Here is a 17,469-nt window from a genome sequence, read left to right as displayed (position 1 = left end):
ATAAGAACCAAACATTCCAAATAAGTTGTTCTTATAACCAGACTCAAAACCAGACTCAATGTCAACAATAACACTAATAATAATCATCATCATCATCATCATCATCATCATCATCATCATCATCATCATCATCATCATCATCATCATAATAATAATGCATTATTTTGTATAGCGCTTTTCTGAAAACAATAATAGATGAATAAAATAAAATAAAAGTAAAACAAAAGCACAGTCAATAAAACCAACAATAAATATAGTTAAAGATTAAAAGCAAGTTTAAAAAGATTAATCTTCTCATTGTTATTACAACTAATCAATATTATTAATTACATTAAAATTATGATTTTTACTATCAGCGTATTATGAGCAGATAAGGAAAGAGTTTACCATATTATGTGTTAAATTAGATTTGCCTTTACAACAGGTCTAGGCTTAACACTGTTTAGGCCCTACTGCAACCTCATAAGTAGGGGGATATACTGAACTTTGAGATGATGCTCTGTGTCAAAGAAAGGGTAGGAGTGCTGTGGGTGAGTTCTAAAGAGTCCATCTTTAATTCACAAGATTTACATTAGAATTCATCAATGTTTTACAAGAGGGTAAGAGAGTAAAGTTCTTCTAAAGAACAATTGAATAATAGCACAATTCAACAAACAACTATATTAAAATTGTAACCCTGAATTCGAGGCATTGCAGGTGTGTGTGTGTGTGTGTGGGGGGGGGGGGGGGGGTGTTGCATTGGGTGTGTCTCTAGTTCTTTTTGCACCAGTTGCATTAGACATGGAATGGCATGGCATGGTATGGCATGATATGGAATATGATACGACTCAAGATAGGGCCATCTTCTCTTGCTCCTTCAACTCCTGGTTGTATCTAAAAAAAACAGACAGACAGGGTAGCACAATCATAAATCACAATGATGATCACAATGAATGAAGCACAATGATATCCTAGAAAGACAGAAAAGTCAGAAAAGGACACTGACAGACTAGAAGTACAGTAAGCTTTTTAAAAGATACTGCTGTTTGTTTCAAATGATACTGCTGCTGGTTATAGAATAACTGAATTGTTTGTGTGGGCGCTCATTTGTAATCTAGAGTGCAGCGATCTTGCAAAGTGAATATAATCCTCTGGACTGGTCTATACCTCACATACTGTTGCTGTACATAATTAGTGCTCCCCAGTTATCATCCAGTTGGAATGGAACACAGAAGGACAAAAGGCTTAGCACAACATGTACCTGCTTATTATCAAAACACTGAACGTAAAGCTGCCAAGGTCAATGCCACTGTTATAAACCTTATTGACCAAACAGACTTTGCCCTCCAGACCGCCAGGGCAGAACAGTAGATTTAAAGAACATAACATAGACAATCACACTGGACACATGGAAAACAAGTCACCAGCTTTCTGTGACCCAGCTTGACCTAGTCAGCCTACATGCGAGTATTATGACATCAGTCTCACTCTATGTACTGTATGTTAAATGTGCTGTTTCATGTATTACAAGAATGTAATGTCTCTGTGTTTTTGTGTCATATCAAGTAATCTTGGACATACAGAGAAAGGATCTTACTGAATTAAAACCAAAGACCTATTTTAAATACAGTGACGTGTTTTTTTTTCTTTTTTCTTTTCACACTGTAAGGTGTGATTTTCAAAGCACATGAATCCAAGAATGTCTTTTTATTTTTTGATTACTACTGCTATTATTATACAGGCACTGTGTGTATAGGAGTCCCTCTCACCTCCAGATTCTGAAGAGCTGGGTGGCACCAGAAGCACCAACGAAGAAGTTGACAGCAAACAAATTCCAATTCTTGGGAATGATGACAAGGGAGTATCGGGACCAAAGAACACCTGGAAAATGATAAGACAAGACAGATATTAAAAGTAAATGGATCCAATAGCTACAAAACAGAATACAAACACAAACAAATGAAACTTAATACACTGTAGACTTAGTTGGCCTTAGAAATGTGGTACCAAGAACAATGTATCATGTACTGTATGGTCTCTATTCCATAGATAAATGTCTGTCTCTTCCAGGGTATAGACCATAGGAAAGTCATGGGGCTGATTATCAGCTCAATCAAAACTAGAGACAACACATCTCCAACTGATGAAGGAAACGGTCAGCACTCAGAACCACCTAGATGGGATATGTACTGAGAACAACACTGAAGCACACTGGCAAAGTAATTGGGACAAAAGACAACATCGAGCACTGACACAAGAAGTTGAATGTTGGATAACTATTTAACTCTATCTATACAGAGTGTCCTATGTATCAGAGTGTCCCAGATAACTCAGAGAGTCCACATGGGCACCTCCATGAGGGTGAGATAACAGAGGCACCTTACTGGTTTAGTGTTTAGTGTCAATCATAGGCAACTGATGCACTGACACCAGAGGTTGAGTTTGAACAGGGGCCCTGGAATGGTAAACCAGACAAAATTAAACAGGCATATCTATATAATGAACATGAATATGGAGGCTTGAAACTATTAAATATCAAAGATTTGAACCTCTCCCTAAACTTACACCCAAACTAGTTCTCTAGCAGATTACTAAGAGAAGCTCATCCTCTATTTAAAAATGACCTTTTTGCCCTCATTTTCAGTACGTTGAAAATGAAATTCTGTACAAAGTATCACCCTTCTTAAATCAAAGCTGGTTACAATTTCAATTTCAATATCCTCCAGAACAGTCAGATCAAATATTACAGCAAATAATCTGGTTAAACTCAAATATAGTTATTAGAAAATGAAGCATGGAAATATTATGTCACATAAACAACTTTTAAAAGAATATGGGACTGTATGCTCAATCCAAAATTACAGTCAGCTGATTGCAGCCTTGCCTCCAAATTGGAATAAGGAAAATTGGAAAAGTAGACGGTAAGGATTTAGTTTGTCTGCCTCACATTAAAAATCACAATTGGCTGAAAAAGATTAATATAAATAGTTCAGTATACCAGTTTCATTTAAGGTAAAAAAAACACTGATCATTGTGCCATATAGGATACAAGAATACTGGTAGTAGTAACAGATATTTGATGTTCCTATCCCATGGCATCAGGTTTATGAATCAATATATAAAACAACAACTGACTCATCACTATGCTTTTTTCAATTTAAAATACTGCATACAATTATTTCAACCAAAATAATGCTCACAATATGGGGCATCGAACAATTTCCACTATGCAGATTGTGTAGTGAGGAAACTGAAGTAATAGAACATCTGTTTTGGTATTACCCCTTCGTGTCTGACCTTTGGTCCAGGAAGCAAAAAACTATATTCATCGAAAAATAACCCTACAAAAAGCACTATTGGGTGACTTAGTGTCTGATGGACAATCAATAATCAATATAATCATACTCTTAGCAAAAAGATACATTTTTAGCTTAAAATCTGTGCAGGCTCTAAGAGTTGAAAGTTTCAGGAACTATGTGAGACATTACAACAACATTAGTGGAGCCTAAAAAGGACCAGCCATGGAATAACCATGAGTGATGGAGAAATGTGAAGCTTGTGCCAAGGTAGAATGTTATAGATCTCTATTTATAATATTACCCGTCATCACCCCCCACCCCACTTCACCCATTAACACTGGGAATTTAAATAGCAACCTTTCTGGTTACTGGCCCACCTCTGTAATTGCGAGGCAACCTCCCATTCCCTACCTACCCTGCTCATACACAAACACACGCACTAGTGTGCGCATACACTCTCTCTCTCTCTCACACACACACACACACGCACACACACACACACACACACACACACACACACGCACACACACACACGCACACACACACACACACACACACACACACACACACACACACACACACAGTGTCCTACCTGTGGCCATGAGTACTGCAGACTGGGAGGTACTCAGTTTATCAACTGGTCTGCTCATATCAGCCAGGCCTGCCATTACCAGGCCCTGCAGGGAGAAAGAGAGAGTGAGATTGAGAGCAGTAGAGAGGGAGAGGGGAGGAAAATAATGGCGAGGAAAAGGAGAGAGGGTAAAGAGAGGATGACACAATTAGGATGGAGGGGATGACGATAATCTGCATTATGTGAGAGATTATTATAGGTTTAAGATTAAACTCTTACCCATTTAAACACAGGTGCCCAGAAGAAAACTGTCCTGGGACCTAAATATAATTAACACATGGTTTATGTAATTGGAAGCGTGAGTGGTGTTTGTAAACTCCGAAGAAGGCTTGATGCCGAAATGCCTGTGATGTATTAAATTCATATGTTTTCTGTTTTTGAGAGTGCTGGCTGTATTATTTACTTATTGGATCAACCTGGGCTAAAAAGCACCCAAAGACACATTCATCAGAACTAAACTTTTTCAAGAGTTGAGCAAGCCTTTTTGACAATGAGCAATAATTCCCCATGCACCAGATGCACGTCCTTGACACCTTTGAAAAGCTCAGGCCATGCTTTCCAGAACTTGAAGAAAGGGAGACATGGTCCTATTAATCTCCCAGCCAATCAGCATTCAAGGAGCCTACATGTGGTAGATGTGGCAGCTGTTGAGAGTGTCCTCATTCACATTTGTACTCAGCTATACAGACCACTGATAGGCTACGGTATATAATATATAAATAGATACAAAAAACATACTTCTGCCCCCCCTGATTTAAAAGTGGGGTGGCACTTGCCCTATGGCCCATGTGCCTCCTAACTGATACAAACTCACACTGCAATTCCAAAACTATAATAAAACTGAGTTTATTGTATACCGTTTAAGATAACACCAATTGAAAGGTCACATACTGACTGTTAGCCCTACCAGTCAAAGGTCAACTCACTAACCCATATACAAAGTCCATACACTGCTGGGTGTCAAGCTAAATGAAAAAAACAAAAAAAACACTTCTTGTTCACTTATTCATGTTACCATTCATGTACCTTTAACCAATGACAATGGTCTTGATATTAAACAGTAAGTGGTAGTGATCTGTTTCTTGGAAAAGTATCATTATTATAACAGGTCTATGTCATCAGAGGACATGTTTGATTTCTGTTGCTGGACCGACACAAAGATATCCTGATTTTCTGGTCAGATAAAATGGCATTAATGACTGTCTAATGACAATTCACACATGTAACAAAGAAATATTGCATAGAACCATGTGATGAAATTGCCTACACATATAAAACAATGATAAACCAATTACTTTGCTTTTGTCATGAATGTGATGATGAATAATTCATTACATTTTCTAAATATTGAGAATGTGTAATCTACAGATGGAGACTTTCCTTAAAGTATAAAAATAAAATAGGTGAGGAAAGAAGAGTGATGCATAGTTGCATGCAAAAGTTTGATAATATTTTTGCTCAACCTGATAAGGATTATGTCTTTACCTGCCGGATGGTTGTAAAAGGGTCTCACTTTTGCAGGTAATATATGCTCAATTCTGTCCATAATCCTGTGGTATGAAGCTCTAACACCTACCAAAGCCATGCCTGGAATTTACTTTGTTACTCCTCTTGCACTTTATTGTAATTCTAATAACTCCCTGTCATTCACTGACTGACTACAAATTATAAAGACCACATAGGAACTCACTCATATGAATGAATCATCTCGGGGTGTCATCTGAGGGGTGGAACAGAACGGAAACCCCGCCTCAAACTCTCTGCGATTGGTTGGATAGATTCGTCCGACCTCACTTTCGCAATTCCAAAGACAAGCACATGTTGAACTAAATGATACAATGTAAACAAATAGGATGAAGCTACACTAATCCCTGTTGCATACTGATTTCAACATTTCAGGAAACTGCCGCTGTTAGCTACAATTTAACACATGTTGGAGATCTTAGCTTAGTTTAGAAAGACAGTGTTGTGATCATCTTGCACAAAGTTAAATTATAGCGCGTGGTTTATGTTGATAGAGATCATCATTGATATGGGGTGTTGTAAGGGCTAGATAGTGAGGAGAGGGTTATGATGTTGTTCAGTAGGCTACACTGGGCCTGCGCAGTGCGCTGGTTCTATGTGCAGTATTATTTACCGCACTGGCTTCACTTATCGCCCCCCTCCCCTCCCACCCAGTATGTTCCATACAGAAGTTCATTCGTGAAGTCTGCGAGACGACGGTTCCTCGACAAATATACCTAGTAGTGGTGGCAGCTACAATCAGTCTATAGTGTCTGTTAAGTAAGAACAACGTTAATTTGTTACAAGATGACTTAAAGGAACGTTGTGGACAATACAATAAAAGTTTTACGATACCGTGAGTGTTTATCAGGCGCAGGGGTTTCGACACCATGCCCTGCAATAACAAGCTAATTTGGGATCTAAGGAAGCGCTCCATCGGTTCAGACGAACCAAACTTCACAAGGAGTAACTTCTTAGGTAAAACCAAAGATTCTATGAAATATTTATGTCATCATTCTTCAATAAGATAAGTGTCTTCTTGTCTCTGATGTTCCGTTAACATTTTGTTACCAAAGAGATTGGGCAATGATCATCATGGTTTCATAAACAATATTGTTGTTCCTTTGCCTGCACTTGGAATGGGGGGGAGTCGGTATTGAATTATTAAATGTCACTCTTTCATGTATTTAAACAGTAACAAATGTTTATCTATAGCCTCTATCATCTAACAAGAGCCTGAACATCTTAATCTACAAATCACTCAATAAATTGAGTCTTAATGCAAGGATAATAGTTAATGTAATTTTTGAATTAATATCTTTGTTTTTATAGGGTCTCTGATTTGCATAGGAATCAATTACACACTGTGTAGATTAGGATGGCACTACCAACTCAGAAAATGTCATAATTTTCTCTTGATCCTGACAAACTCCCCAGTCCCTGCCAGTGACAAACATACCCATCACTTGATGCAGCTACCACTATTCTTCACAGGAGAGATGGTGCAGAAACTGCATTGCATGTGCTGGATTTGCACCAAACTTAATGCTTTGTAGTTAAAACAAATAAACACATTTCCAGCCACTGTCTTTGCTGTATCACTTGAATTCATTGTTGCAAACAATTATGGATATGAGAGAGATTATTTTCCATTCAGGGATTCTTTTTGGCCACTTGGTTATAGACCAATTTTGTAGAGTGACTGAGATGTTGTCCCATCGACTGTGCTTTTTCCTCTCCACCATTCAACTTTGTAGATTTTTGTAAGTCTCCCCAGGCCTCAGGGTCGCATTCTTGAGTAGTTTTGTTCCTCTCCATTTGCTCATTTTGTAATGACAACCTGATCCACACAGTGTGTAATTGATTCCTATGCAAATCAGAGACCCTATAAAAACAAAGATTCCAAAATTGAACTATTATCCTTGCATTTAGATGGATTCAATTCAACTTATTGAGTGATTTGTTGATGACATTTTTGCATTTTAGCTAATTTTAAGAGTGTCATAGCAAAGGGTCTGAATACTTATGTACATGAGGTATTTCTGTATTTCAATTCTAATAGATTTACAGAAATTTCTAAAAACCTGTTTTCGCTTTGTCATTCTGGGGTATTGTGTGTGTATTGATGGCAAATTCTTTGAATTTAATCCATTTTCAATTGAGTCTATAACACAACAAAATGTGTGTTATAGAAGTGGTCTGAATAGTTTCAGATGGCACTGTACATTACTCTCTATCTTCTTTTTCAGGGCAAAAAGAGTTTGTTCAAAGACTGAAACTTGAAGCCACTCTAGATGTACATGAAGGCTCTGTAAGTATCAGCAAGGGTTAGCCTACAACCAGTGCAAGGACATCACATGAGAGGGAATGGGCAATATTGAGGCTTGAACCTTCTACATTGCAATTTAAGGGTTAGGTTACCTCTTGGCAGAGTCTTAAGTATGCTTACATGCAGGAAGACTACATTAATTCCTCCTCAGAGTATGTTGTTCCATATATATATACAGGTATACCCTGTAGAAAATGTTATTATCATAAGGAGATATTTGCACCAAGAGTGCCTTATGAATCGCAGAAATAAACAGATTTAGGTAGTAAACAATTCCCAATCTTTTTTACATGCCCTGCATGTTTTTGGTTTGTTCTATTCTTGTGTTATGGATTAAAATATGGATTGATATTTGACAGTGCTGTAAGATATCATCCTCTGTCTTCAAGCTGTTATTATTCATAACAGGTCAATACAATATGCTGGAACGATACAGGAGAATACATCTTGTCTGGATCAGACGATGGCAATTTGGTCATCACTTACGCATACAGCCGAAAAGTAAGATGAACAAATTTTAGAGTCATTCATTGCTTGTTAAGATACTAGAAATACACATTGCATGTTGTATTCTGTGTTCATGTTTCATAAAGATGCTGAAGAGACAGACAGCAACGCCCTGTTCCAGTGTTTTTTAAATGCATCCGTCTTTCTCCTTTCTTTGAAGTTATCACAGATTTAACATGGTGGGACAAGTGTGAGCAAGAAGAGTTTTACTGGAGAGTTTTCACTAATCAGTTTCAGTAAACATGTCATTCATGACTTCAAGTACGGTGGATGAAAGGGGTGGGTTTTTTTAAGTATTTGAATAGGACCTAAATGTCCTGACGTTTCCCCTCTGCCTCCCTTCCCCAGGTCAAGGCTATTGTAAATTCATGGCACCGCTCCAGCATCTACAGTGCCAAATTCATGCCACAAACCAATGACCACATGGTAGTGTCCTCAGCAGCAGATGGCAAGATCTTCTACACCAACATCGTAAAGGGCCCTGTGGTTACCCAGTTTCAGTACCACTGCCACAATGGTGCAGCCTATGAGGTATGCTTTGTTTTCCAACCATTGTCATCTTCTACCCATCTTATACTGTACACTACTGTAGCACAATGTTCAGAAAAACAAAGAATCTATGCTAGGCTATATTTATTTATATTACAATAGATATTTGTGTGCCCTTTAGCAACCTTCACTTTACCAGCCCTATCAAATTGAGAATGAACAAAAATACTTAGTGAAGTTGAACAAAACAACCAGTGAATAGTGGTGCCTCCAGTATGGTTGGGCCTTGTGGCGGTAGAGATAGATCATTCATATCATATAGGCCCTGAGCAACACCTGTCTACTCAGGTGCAAAAACATGCTAAACATTCTATGAAAGAAGACCGCTCCAATCTTCTGTCGATCTTTATTAAAATTGTAGGTTTTGTACTGCAAACATTGTTTTGAAATCTGATCCTCAGATTTAATTAATTTCAGTGGCAGGCAAACAATGTTTAGTTGAATAGGGCTCTAAGACTTTTGTGTTACGACTTGTGTCATGTTAAGACATCATGTGGCCTTCTATCTCTTTGACCTCTCTTTCCTATTGGTAGGTACTGACTGTACCAAAAGACCCTCATTCCTTCTTGTCCTGTGGAGAAGATGGAGCAATTCGTTGGTTTGATGTCCGCATTTCTCAAGGCTGCTGGCAAAGCAACTGTAAAAAGGTAGGGATTGGCATTTATCAATGTCACACCAAGAAACCACTCAAAAGGGCACATGTTAAGCCAAATATACACTCACTGAACACTTTATTAGGAACACCTGTACACCTTCTCATGGTGGAGGTGGTGTAATGGTGTGGGGAATGTTTTCTATTACCAATCAGTCATCGCTTGAATGCCACAGCCTATTTGAGTATTGTTGCTGACCACGTGCATCCCTTCATGGCCACAATTTACCCATCTTCTAATGGCTACTTCCAGAATCTCAAAGGAATTGGCCAACATCTTGTGGAATCAATGCCACGAAGAATTGAGGCTGTTTTAAGAGCAAAGGGAGGCCCTACCCAGTATTAGTATAGTGTTCCTAATGAAGTCCTCGGTGAGTGTAGGTCTGTGTCCGATCTAGGTTGGTAAAACCAGCTCTAAACCTGAAGGTTTCCGTCAGATATCAGATTGTTTTAAAATCCTCTGCATTCACAAGCCTCTGTTTGCTGCTTTTTTGTGTCAGGACATTCTTATTGACTGCCGGCGAGCTGTAACATCAATGGCAATATCTCCAGTGGATCCTTTTTACCTGGCTGCTGGCTGTTCAGACAGTTCCGTCCGCATCTATGACAGGCGAATGCTGGGCACCATTGCAACAGGTAAGCACAACATATGCTGGCTGGAGCAATGTACATTTCGTGCATTAAAATATTATAGTGTAGCATTTCTTATATCATGTCATGCTTGAATCAACTTTTGCTCAATCGTTGTTGAGTGTACAAGTGTAGAAGCTTTCTTAAATCAGACAGTTCTGTTGACGTTCATAACAAATGGTTATTTTCCGTATTATCCTACCCGCTTTGCAGGTTGCCACTCAGGAAGCGGAGCGGCTGGGATGTGTGTGCGATTCTTACCAACGCACCTCGTCAACAAGTCATGTCGCGTGACCTCTCTGTGCTACAGCAGCGACGGACGGGAGGTGTTAGCCAGCTACGCCTCAGACTACATCTACCTGTTTGACCCCAAAGATGACAAGGCCCGTGAACTTAAAGGACCATCCCAGCACGCAAAGGATGAGGTGAGAACCAACCTTTCACCTTATAGCAGTAATAGTAATACTTCTGAGGTGCTGGTACAGTTTTAATTTAATTTGGCACATTACGATGCTTCAAGCGTACCTTTTTTAACTGGCCTGGGCTTGTCAGTTTCACCCATTGGCATGGCTAGGGTTCCGGGGAGATGCCAGGGCCTTTGGTGTGACATGTAAGCACTGATGATGCCTGCATTGAGCACCATGGCAGCGCAGGGGGACAATATGTACTACCTCATCTTGCTGTTCTTCCAGTAGCTTCTCATGTGCTCAGCTGTGTGTGAGATTTTGGAGAGCTTAGATTCCTTTCCCAAAACAGATCTAGAGAGAGCATATGGCGATCCACTGGCGAGCCAGAAATAGCCCAGATGGGGCAACACAATGCCCCCCCCCCCTCCATACACACACACACACACACACACACACACACACACACACACATTCAAACACTGGACAAATGCGTGTGTATGCGCATGTGTGCTTGAGGCCCCTTCACCACATGCCAGAGCCCAAGGCCCCCACCCCTGAGAGTGAGCGCTGGGGAGAGGGAACCAGGGAGGAGGATGTCTTTGCTATGGTGATAGTGGGTTATTTTTGGGCAGGCCTGTGTGTGTGATAGGATGTCTGTGGTTCTCCCATACTGTAGCGGCAGCCCCCAGTCAAGCGCGTGCGTGTGAGAGGGGATTGGTCGGACACTGGACCCCTGGCCCGCCCAGAGAGCCAGAGGGAGCGGGACGGTAAGAGGATCCCCCCCCCCCCCCCCCTTGTCTATACACACAGCTAATACAACACACACATGCCATCCATGAAAAGCACAAGTAGGAGCATACAGTGTCATACAGTTATAATCTAATAAATTAGGATTGTTAAGATATTGCATTGATATACTAAAAATCTGATCAATAAATCATCATATACAATTGAAATTTACATAAATACACATAAAAACATACATTTGAACACATAGAAATAAATATTTTATTATGCCCTACCCACTGAAAAACTGTTCAGATATTTATTTATATCTATAAATGTCTCTGAAGTGGGAGCCAGATTTCTAAAACCTCCTCCCAGCGGACCTTTCTCAGGGTTGAATCCCAACTACAATTTTTTTTACTTGAACTTTCATGGAAAACGTTAAATGACATTGGAGATTTATGCCAAAGTTCAGGTTCTATGTGCATACCTCAAACTAGGATTGGGCCTAAAATTAAGACTGTTTTTAGGAGGTGCAGTCTACCCTGAATCCCAAGTCAACCCCTAAACCCCTATCCCCCTACCCCAATGTCCTCTAGGAGAGGCCAGGTCCAACGTGTCCCTGATGCAGAGGATATCAGATATGTTGTCACGCTGGTTTGAGGAGGCCAGTGAGGCGCAGAACGGCAGACCCCGTCCAGAGGCTCCTCCAAGAGGTAACATAACTGCCCTATAGCATTTAGTCAAATTCAGGCATTATTCAATGGAAATGTTAGTTTCCTCTCATGTATCTTCATTCTTGATGTCATCAGTAGTCCTGAGGTTCTCCTTCCCTGTCCTCAGTAATGTAATCCTGAAATAGTTCCCACAAGTACTTGGTTCCTAGATAGTCCTCCGCAGCGTCCCCGGTAGTCATGCAGAAGTCATGGTTGTGCTTGGGTTTGTTTACTCAGGTACAGCCACCCAGTCGGAGGAGGTAAGGCCAGTCCCACAGAGCAGCGGGGTTCACCAGGGGGTTGTTGAGGTAGGAGATCCAGCCCAACCCCAGTCCATATCAACAGCCAGTTCCTTAGAGTCCCCTGGCACATTGAGAGACAACCAGTCAACTTCATCCACAGCCAGGGGGAGCCTCCCTCATCCATCCTCATCCTCCTCCATCCTGTCGACCCAAGCAGCAGAACAAAATGGACGATTTCCTTCCTCTGACCCATCCAGCACTCATCCAGGGCTTACTCAAACTGGTAAGACCCCAGGAATGACTGCATGATACATGCATATGTGAGTAAATACTTTTTTTTTTATTAGCATTTTCATGATGATTGCAGCCAGTAGCGCCCTCTGCTGAGGATTTTCCATAGGGGGAGAGCTACTGAATGTGTGGTCTAAGACATAACACTCTTTGAAGCAATCTGTCTATGTGCACATTATCTCTTTCATTGTCCTTCAAGTTTATGTGTTAAATTGGCACCTCACATTGTGACTGTAATGGTTGTCTAATGTGTTGATGCATTTGAAAGTTCTCAATGTTAATCAAGTACATTAAGAACAAGATGCAATGTCAAATTACATCAAGCTTTGACAACATTACGTAGCTGTTATGTCATGTAGTGTATCTTGTTTATTTGGCAGACCTCCATCCTTACGTGGGTTGTGTTCATAATCAGGTACTAAATACTTGCATACTGATATGTATGTCCTGTACTTCCAATTTATTGTCCCAAATCCCCAGTTTTCAGTGAATGCAGTATGACTTTCAAGCATACTAGGTGGCATCTCACACTTGTTATACATAGGCCTACTACATAATCCGGAAGTATGCGATTTCAAACAGAGCCATGGTATTACAGGAGAGGCGGAGGTAGGCACTGGCACTGGGACAGGAAGTTGTCGACCGCCGTCTGCAGAACCAGTCCTAAGCCTACATTACAGAACAGAGGGCACCTCAACCAGCACCATCAAACTGGACTTCTCACACCAGTGGTATTGTATAATCTCTCTTTCCCTATCGTATTATTAGCCACTAGCCAGGTGACCCCACCACCATATTGCCTTTTTTTTATTGTCAAATGTATTATGAAGCTATGATAATGCTCTATGTATTTTTTTACTAGACATTTATTTAGTGCTTATGTGTGAGAAATGCTTTGGGATAGAGTTCAGAGAATTGTTACCCTACTGACAAATACACATCAGTACCAAAAAAAAAAACGGACCAAATAATGGCATATAAAGTAACCACATCCTCCCTTTTCACCCGCTTTGTGTTTTCCCTTGGATAGGACTAGTGACACCCCCTGCCCGAGAGCCAGCAGCAGCCACACACTTGGCGAACAGCAGGGGACAAGCCAAGGAGCACATAGCTCGCACCAGCTTCAACCAGAAGGGTGCATTCAAAGCTCTCTGGATGATCAGTCATCCCCCACCCCACCCTGCGCCCCGGACAGCACTATGGAAGTGGCTATGGACATTTCGGAGGGTCCTCTGGGAGAAAGGCTGGACGGCTCCGGTGGATCCAGCAGTCAGGAGGTGATGAGGGGCCCTGAGCAGACATCATCCCTCAACCAGCAGGATGAGGATGACAGAGAGGAAGAGTCTGGTCACACACAACCCCTTAGGGCATGGGGGGACAGGTAGTGTCAACACTTATGTCAGCCCCATTGACTGAGGTAGACAGTGTCGTATGCTCCCATTCAGTGTATTGCAATGTTTAAACCTTTTATTGTGTGGGTATTTTCTTCCTTTTCATAGACAATATTTGTACCCTGCACTTGTACATAAGTTTAATTAATTATTAGTCACAGTTCATCACTGACCTAAAGCAATAGCTGTTGCAGACCCAGGCCAGTAAAGTGGATATATTGCTCCCTCTCTCCCACAGATTTAATTTCAGAGGATCAGCAATGGGTGAAAGAGTCCTCAGGTAATGATTTGGCACCACAACTTTTAGGAATGGCTGCATCATTAAAGATTCATGTGTGTCAGATCAGTGATTTTCTGAGTATTGGAATATATCCCTCCGAAGGCGCTCTGCTGCTGCGCGTATCCAGGAGATTTTCCGGCGACGAAAAGAGAAGCGTGAGCTAGAGGAGAGCGGGAATCGCCACATCGGGAAGCCCTTGGTGAAAATGGTCTACAAGGGCCACCGTAACTCCAGAACAATGGTAGGTGTCAGCATTTTGCGATTCGATAGATATGGACAGAGCCAGAGCTTGAAGTAATGTTTGTGTCCACCAGAGGGAGGGCTTGGGCAATGTCTCAGATACTATGTGGCAATAAATGGCTTGAATTAATGATATGTTGTTGTTGTTGTAGACCAAGGAGACATGTTTCTGGGGGGACCACTTTGTGCTGAGCGGCTCAGACTGTGGCCACATCTTCATCTGGGACAGACAGACAGGAGAGCAACTGATGCTGCTGGAGGCTGACAACCATGTGGTCAACTGTCTGCAGCCACATCCCTACGAACCCCGTCAGTGCTCTTTATACTTGGAAAGAAAATACCAGCACCTTACTGTAGCGATTTCCCTACCACCCCCCTTCCTCCTTCCAGAGAAAAATCGCAGGGAAACACTGCCTTACTGAAGCCAAGTGTCTTGCTCAAACAGTGGAAAATATACCGTTTGTTTGTTTTTGTCTCTGATGCTTTTTATTGATGTTGTGCAATAATCCTCCTCCAATTCAGTCCTTGCCACCTCTGGGATAGATAACAACATTAAGATCTGGTCACCCATGGAGGAGGTCCCATCATTCAACAGACTTCTTGCTGAGGAGGTGGGACACTTTGCTCTAACATGAATTTGTATGTAAATACGATGTGTATCTACTACTGTAGTACAGGCTGTCCCTATTCACGCATGTGCATGTGTTACAAATGCAAATCTCCAACAAGATGAGTTAACATTTTCACCGATAATTATGCACATGAAACATATCTCTTGACACTTGACAGTCAATCGCAAACTATGAAAGCATTGTGTGAAGATCAAGAAAGAGGGCTCATGGCAGTACCAGTTAAGAATATTTGTAACCTTGTCAAGGCTTGTGTAATGCCCTGGGTATCACAACCTGATCCCTGGTGGTGCTGTCTGTGGCTGCAGGTGATCTCCCGTAATGAGCTGATGCTGGAGGAGACCCGTAACACCATCACTGTCCCTGCCTCCTTCATGCTGCGAATGCTGGCCTCTCTCAACCATACCATCAGAGCAGGTGAGTCACCAGGGCTTGGCAGAAGTGTGTGTGTGTGTGTGTGTGTGTGTGTGTGTGTGTGTGTGTGTGTGTGTGTGTGTGTGTGTGTGTGTGTGTGTGTGTACCATTGCTAATATACACTCACAAGCACTTTTTTTGAAACACTACATTAATACTGGGTAGGGCCTCCCTTTGCTCTCAAAACAGCCTCAATTCTTTGTGGCATTGATTCCACAAGATGTTGGAAACATTCCTTTGAGATTCTGGTCCATGATTACGTGATTACATCACGCAATTCCTGCAGATTTTTCAGGTGCACTTTCAAGCTGTGAATCTCCTGTTCTACCACATCTCAAACGTGTTCTATTGGATTCAGATCCGGTGACTGGAACACTGAACTCATTGTCATGTTCATGAAACCAATTTGAGACAACTTTTGCTTTGTGACATGGTGCATTATCATGCTGGAAGTAGCCATTAGAAGATGGGTAAATTCTGGCCATGAAGGGATCCACATGGTCAGCAACAATACTCAAATAGGCTGTGGCATTCAAACATTTACATTTGACATTTATGGCATTTAGCAGATGCCTTTATCCAAAGCGACTTACAATAATACATTTGTTTTAAATAAGTGAATCATCTATCCAACAGTCATCATAAGACAAAGTAATCAATGCTCACACCAGGGGCCATAGGCAGTCGTAATGACAGTAGGCTATTTTCTTTTTTTATATAGCAGGGGAGAACTTGTACAGGGGGGGTAGCGGGGTTGAAGAGATCTCTAGGGTTGGGCAGCCGAGGTGGACGATGATTGATTGGTATTAATGGGTCCAAAGTGTGCCAAGAAAACATTCCCCACACCATTACACCACCTCCACCATGAGAAGGTGTACAGGTGTTCCTAATAAAGTGTTTGCTGAGTGTATATGTGTCTATATGCTTCTCTGTCTGTGTGGAAGAGTGTACTGTATGCACTTGTGTGTGTGCAAGCGTGCAGGCGCATACCTGCGTGTGTAGGCATTGTGTTCCTTCTGCTATGAAAGACCATACGTCATGAACTGCAGAATACAAACATACATGGAGACAGGCAGCAACGTTATGATTGCTAGCAGAGAGTCCTGCTGTCTGATGTGAGACAATGAGCAGTGTCGAAGTTTGTTGTAGATTCTTTGCAAGTTGTTCAATGGATGCAAAATGTTCATAAGATGTCCAGAGATGCCAGAGTACATTTTCTAAGATAAATATTACATTTTGGTAGAGGTATAGTCACTTGAAATGCTAATGTTGTGTATACACAACATCTGGAGTTAACAACTACAATTACACATTCATTCTTTGCATAGGCTTTCATGTAAAACAATATTTGTGTGGCTCAGTGAGCAATGCCTATGTCTTTTCTTCTACAAATCAATCAGAAGATCGCTCCGAGGGCTCAGGACAGGAGAATGAAGATGATCAGTAGCCTTCCAACTTTCTTTATTATTTTTTTTACAGGATTGAATGTGTGAAGTACAGAGTATTATCCCCTTGGATACATTTTCTGGCCATTATGGTGGAAATTGTACAGGGGAATGGAATGCTGAACCCTACTTATCTAAAAATAAAATAAAAATAATTATATATATATATATATATATATATATATATATATATACACACACACACACACACACACACACACAGTGGGTTCGGAAAGTATTCAGACCCCTTTTAAAATTGAATAAATGTATTTTTGCCATCAATCAACACACAATATCCCATAATGACAAAGCGATAAACAGGTTTTTAGAAATGTTTGCTAATTTATTAAAAATAATAAACTGATATCTAATTTACATGCGTATTCAGACCCTTTATTCAGTACTTTGGCAGCGATTACAGCTTCGAGTCTTCTTGGGTATGCCTCTACCAGCTTTGCACACCTGGATTTGGGGAGTTTCTCCCATTCTTCCTTGCAGATCCTCTCAAGCTCTGTCAGATTGGATGGGGAGCATCGGTGAACTGCGACCTTCAGGTCTCTCCACAGATTTTCAATGGAGTTCAAGTCCAGTAACCTTAACATGCCTCGG

General features: G+C 41.0%; 2 protein-coding genes across 2 annotated transcripts; one reads left to right on the top strand and one right to left on the bottom strand.

Moving 5' to 3' along the window:
* Positions 1-689: 689 nt before the first annotated feature.
* Positions 690-5,494, bottom strand: LOC310814859 (mitochondrial pyruvate carrier 2-like; the record flags this gene model as incomplete). The annotated part of the gene is made up of 5 exons (XM_083684402.1): positions 690-873; positions 1,749-1,860; positions 3,871-3,955; positions 4,129-4,169; positions 5,395-5,494. The coding sequence occupies 5 exons, from the start codon at positions 5,492-5,494 to the stop codon at positions 828-830; spliced, it is 384 nt and encodes a 127-aa protein (XP_083540528.1). The 3' UTR covers positions 690-827.
* Positions 5,495-6,273: 779 nt separating this feature from the next.
* On the top strand, positions 6,274-16,976 carry LOC310815343 (DDB1- and CUL4-associated factor 6-like). Its single transcript, XM_083685079.1, has 17 exons — positions 6,274-6,390; positions 7,662-7,723; positions 8,150-8,242; positions 8,597-8,779; positions 9,331-9,444; positions 9,950-10,085; positions 10,293-10,504; positions 11,163-11,253; positions 11,812-11,928; positions 12,166-12,236; positions 13,625-13,842; positions 14,091-14,132; positions 14,235-14,373; positions 14,525-14,681; positions 14,895-14,983; positions 15,310-15,418; positions 16,816-16,976. The coding sequence occupies exons 1-17, from the start codon at positions 6,303-6,305 to the stop codon at positions 16,860-16,862; spliced, it is 1,968 nt and encodes a 655-aa protein (XP_083541205.1). The 5' UTR covers positions 6,274-6,302; the 3' UTR covers positions 16,863-16,976.
* Positions 16,977-17,469: the final 493 nt, after the last annotated feature.

Source organism: Argentina silus (assembly GCF_951799395.1).
Source record: "Argentina silus genome assembly, chromosome: 14".
In the NCBI taxonomy this organism is placed as follows: Eukaryota; Metazoa; Chordata; class Actinopteri; order Argentiniformes; family Argentinidae; genus Argentina; species Argentina silus.
The sequence above is the reverse complement of the archived record's forward strand: the minus strand, read 5'-3'. Positions and strand labels throughout refer to the sequence as shown.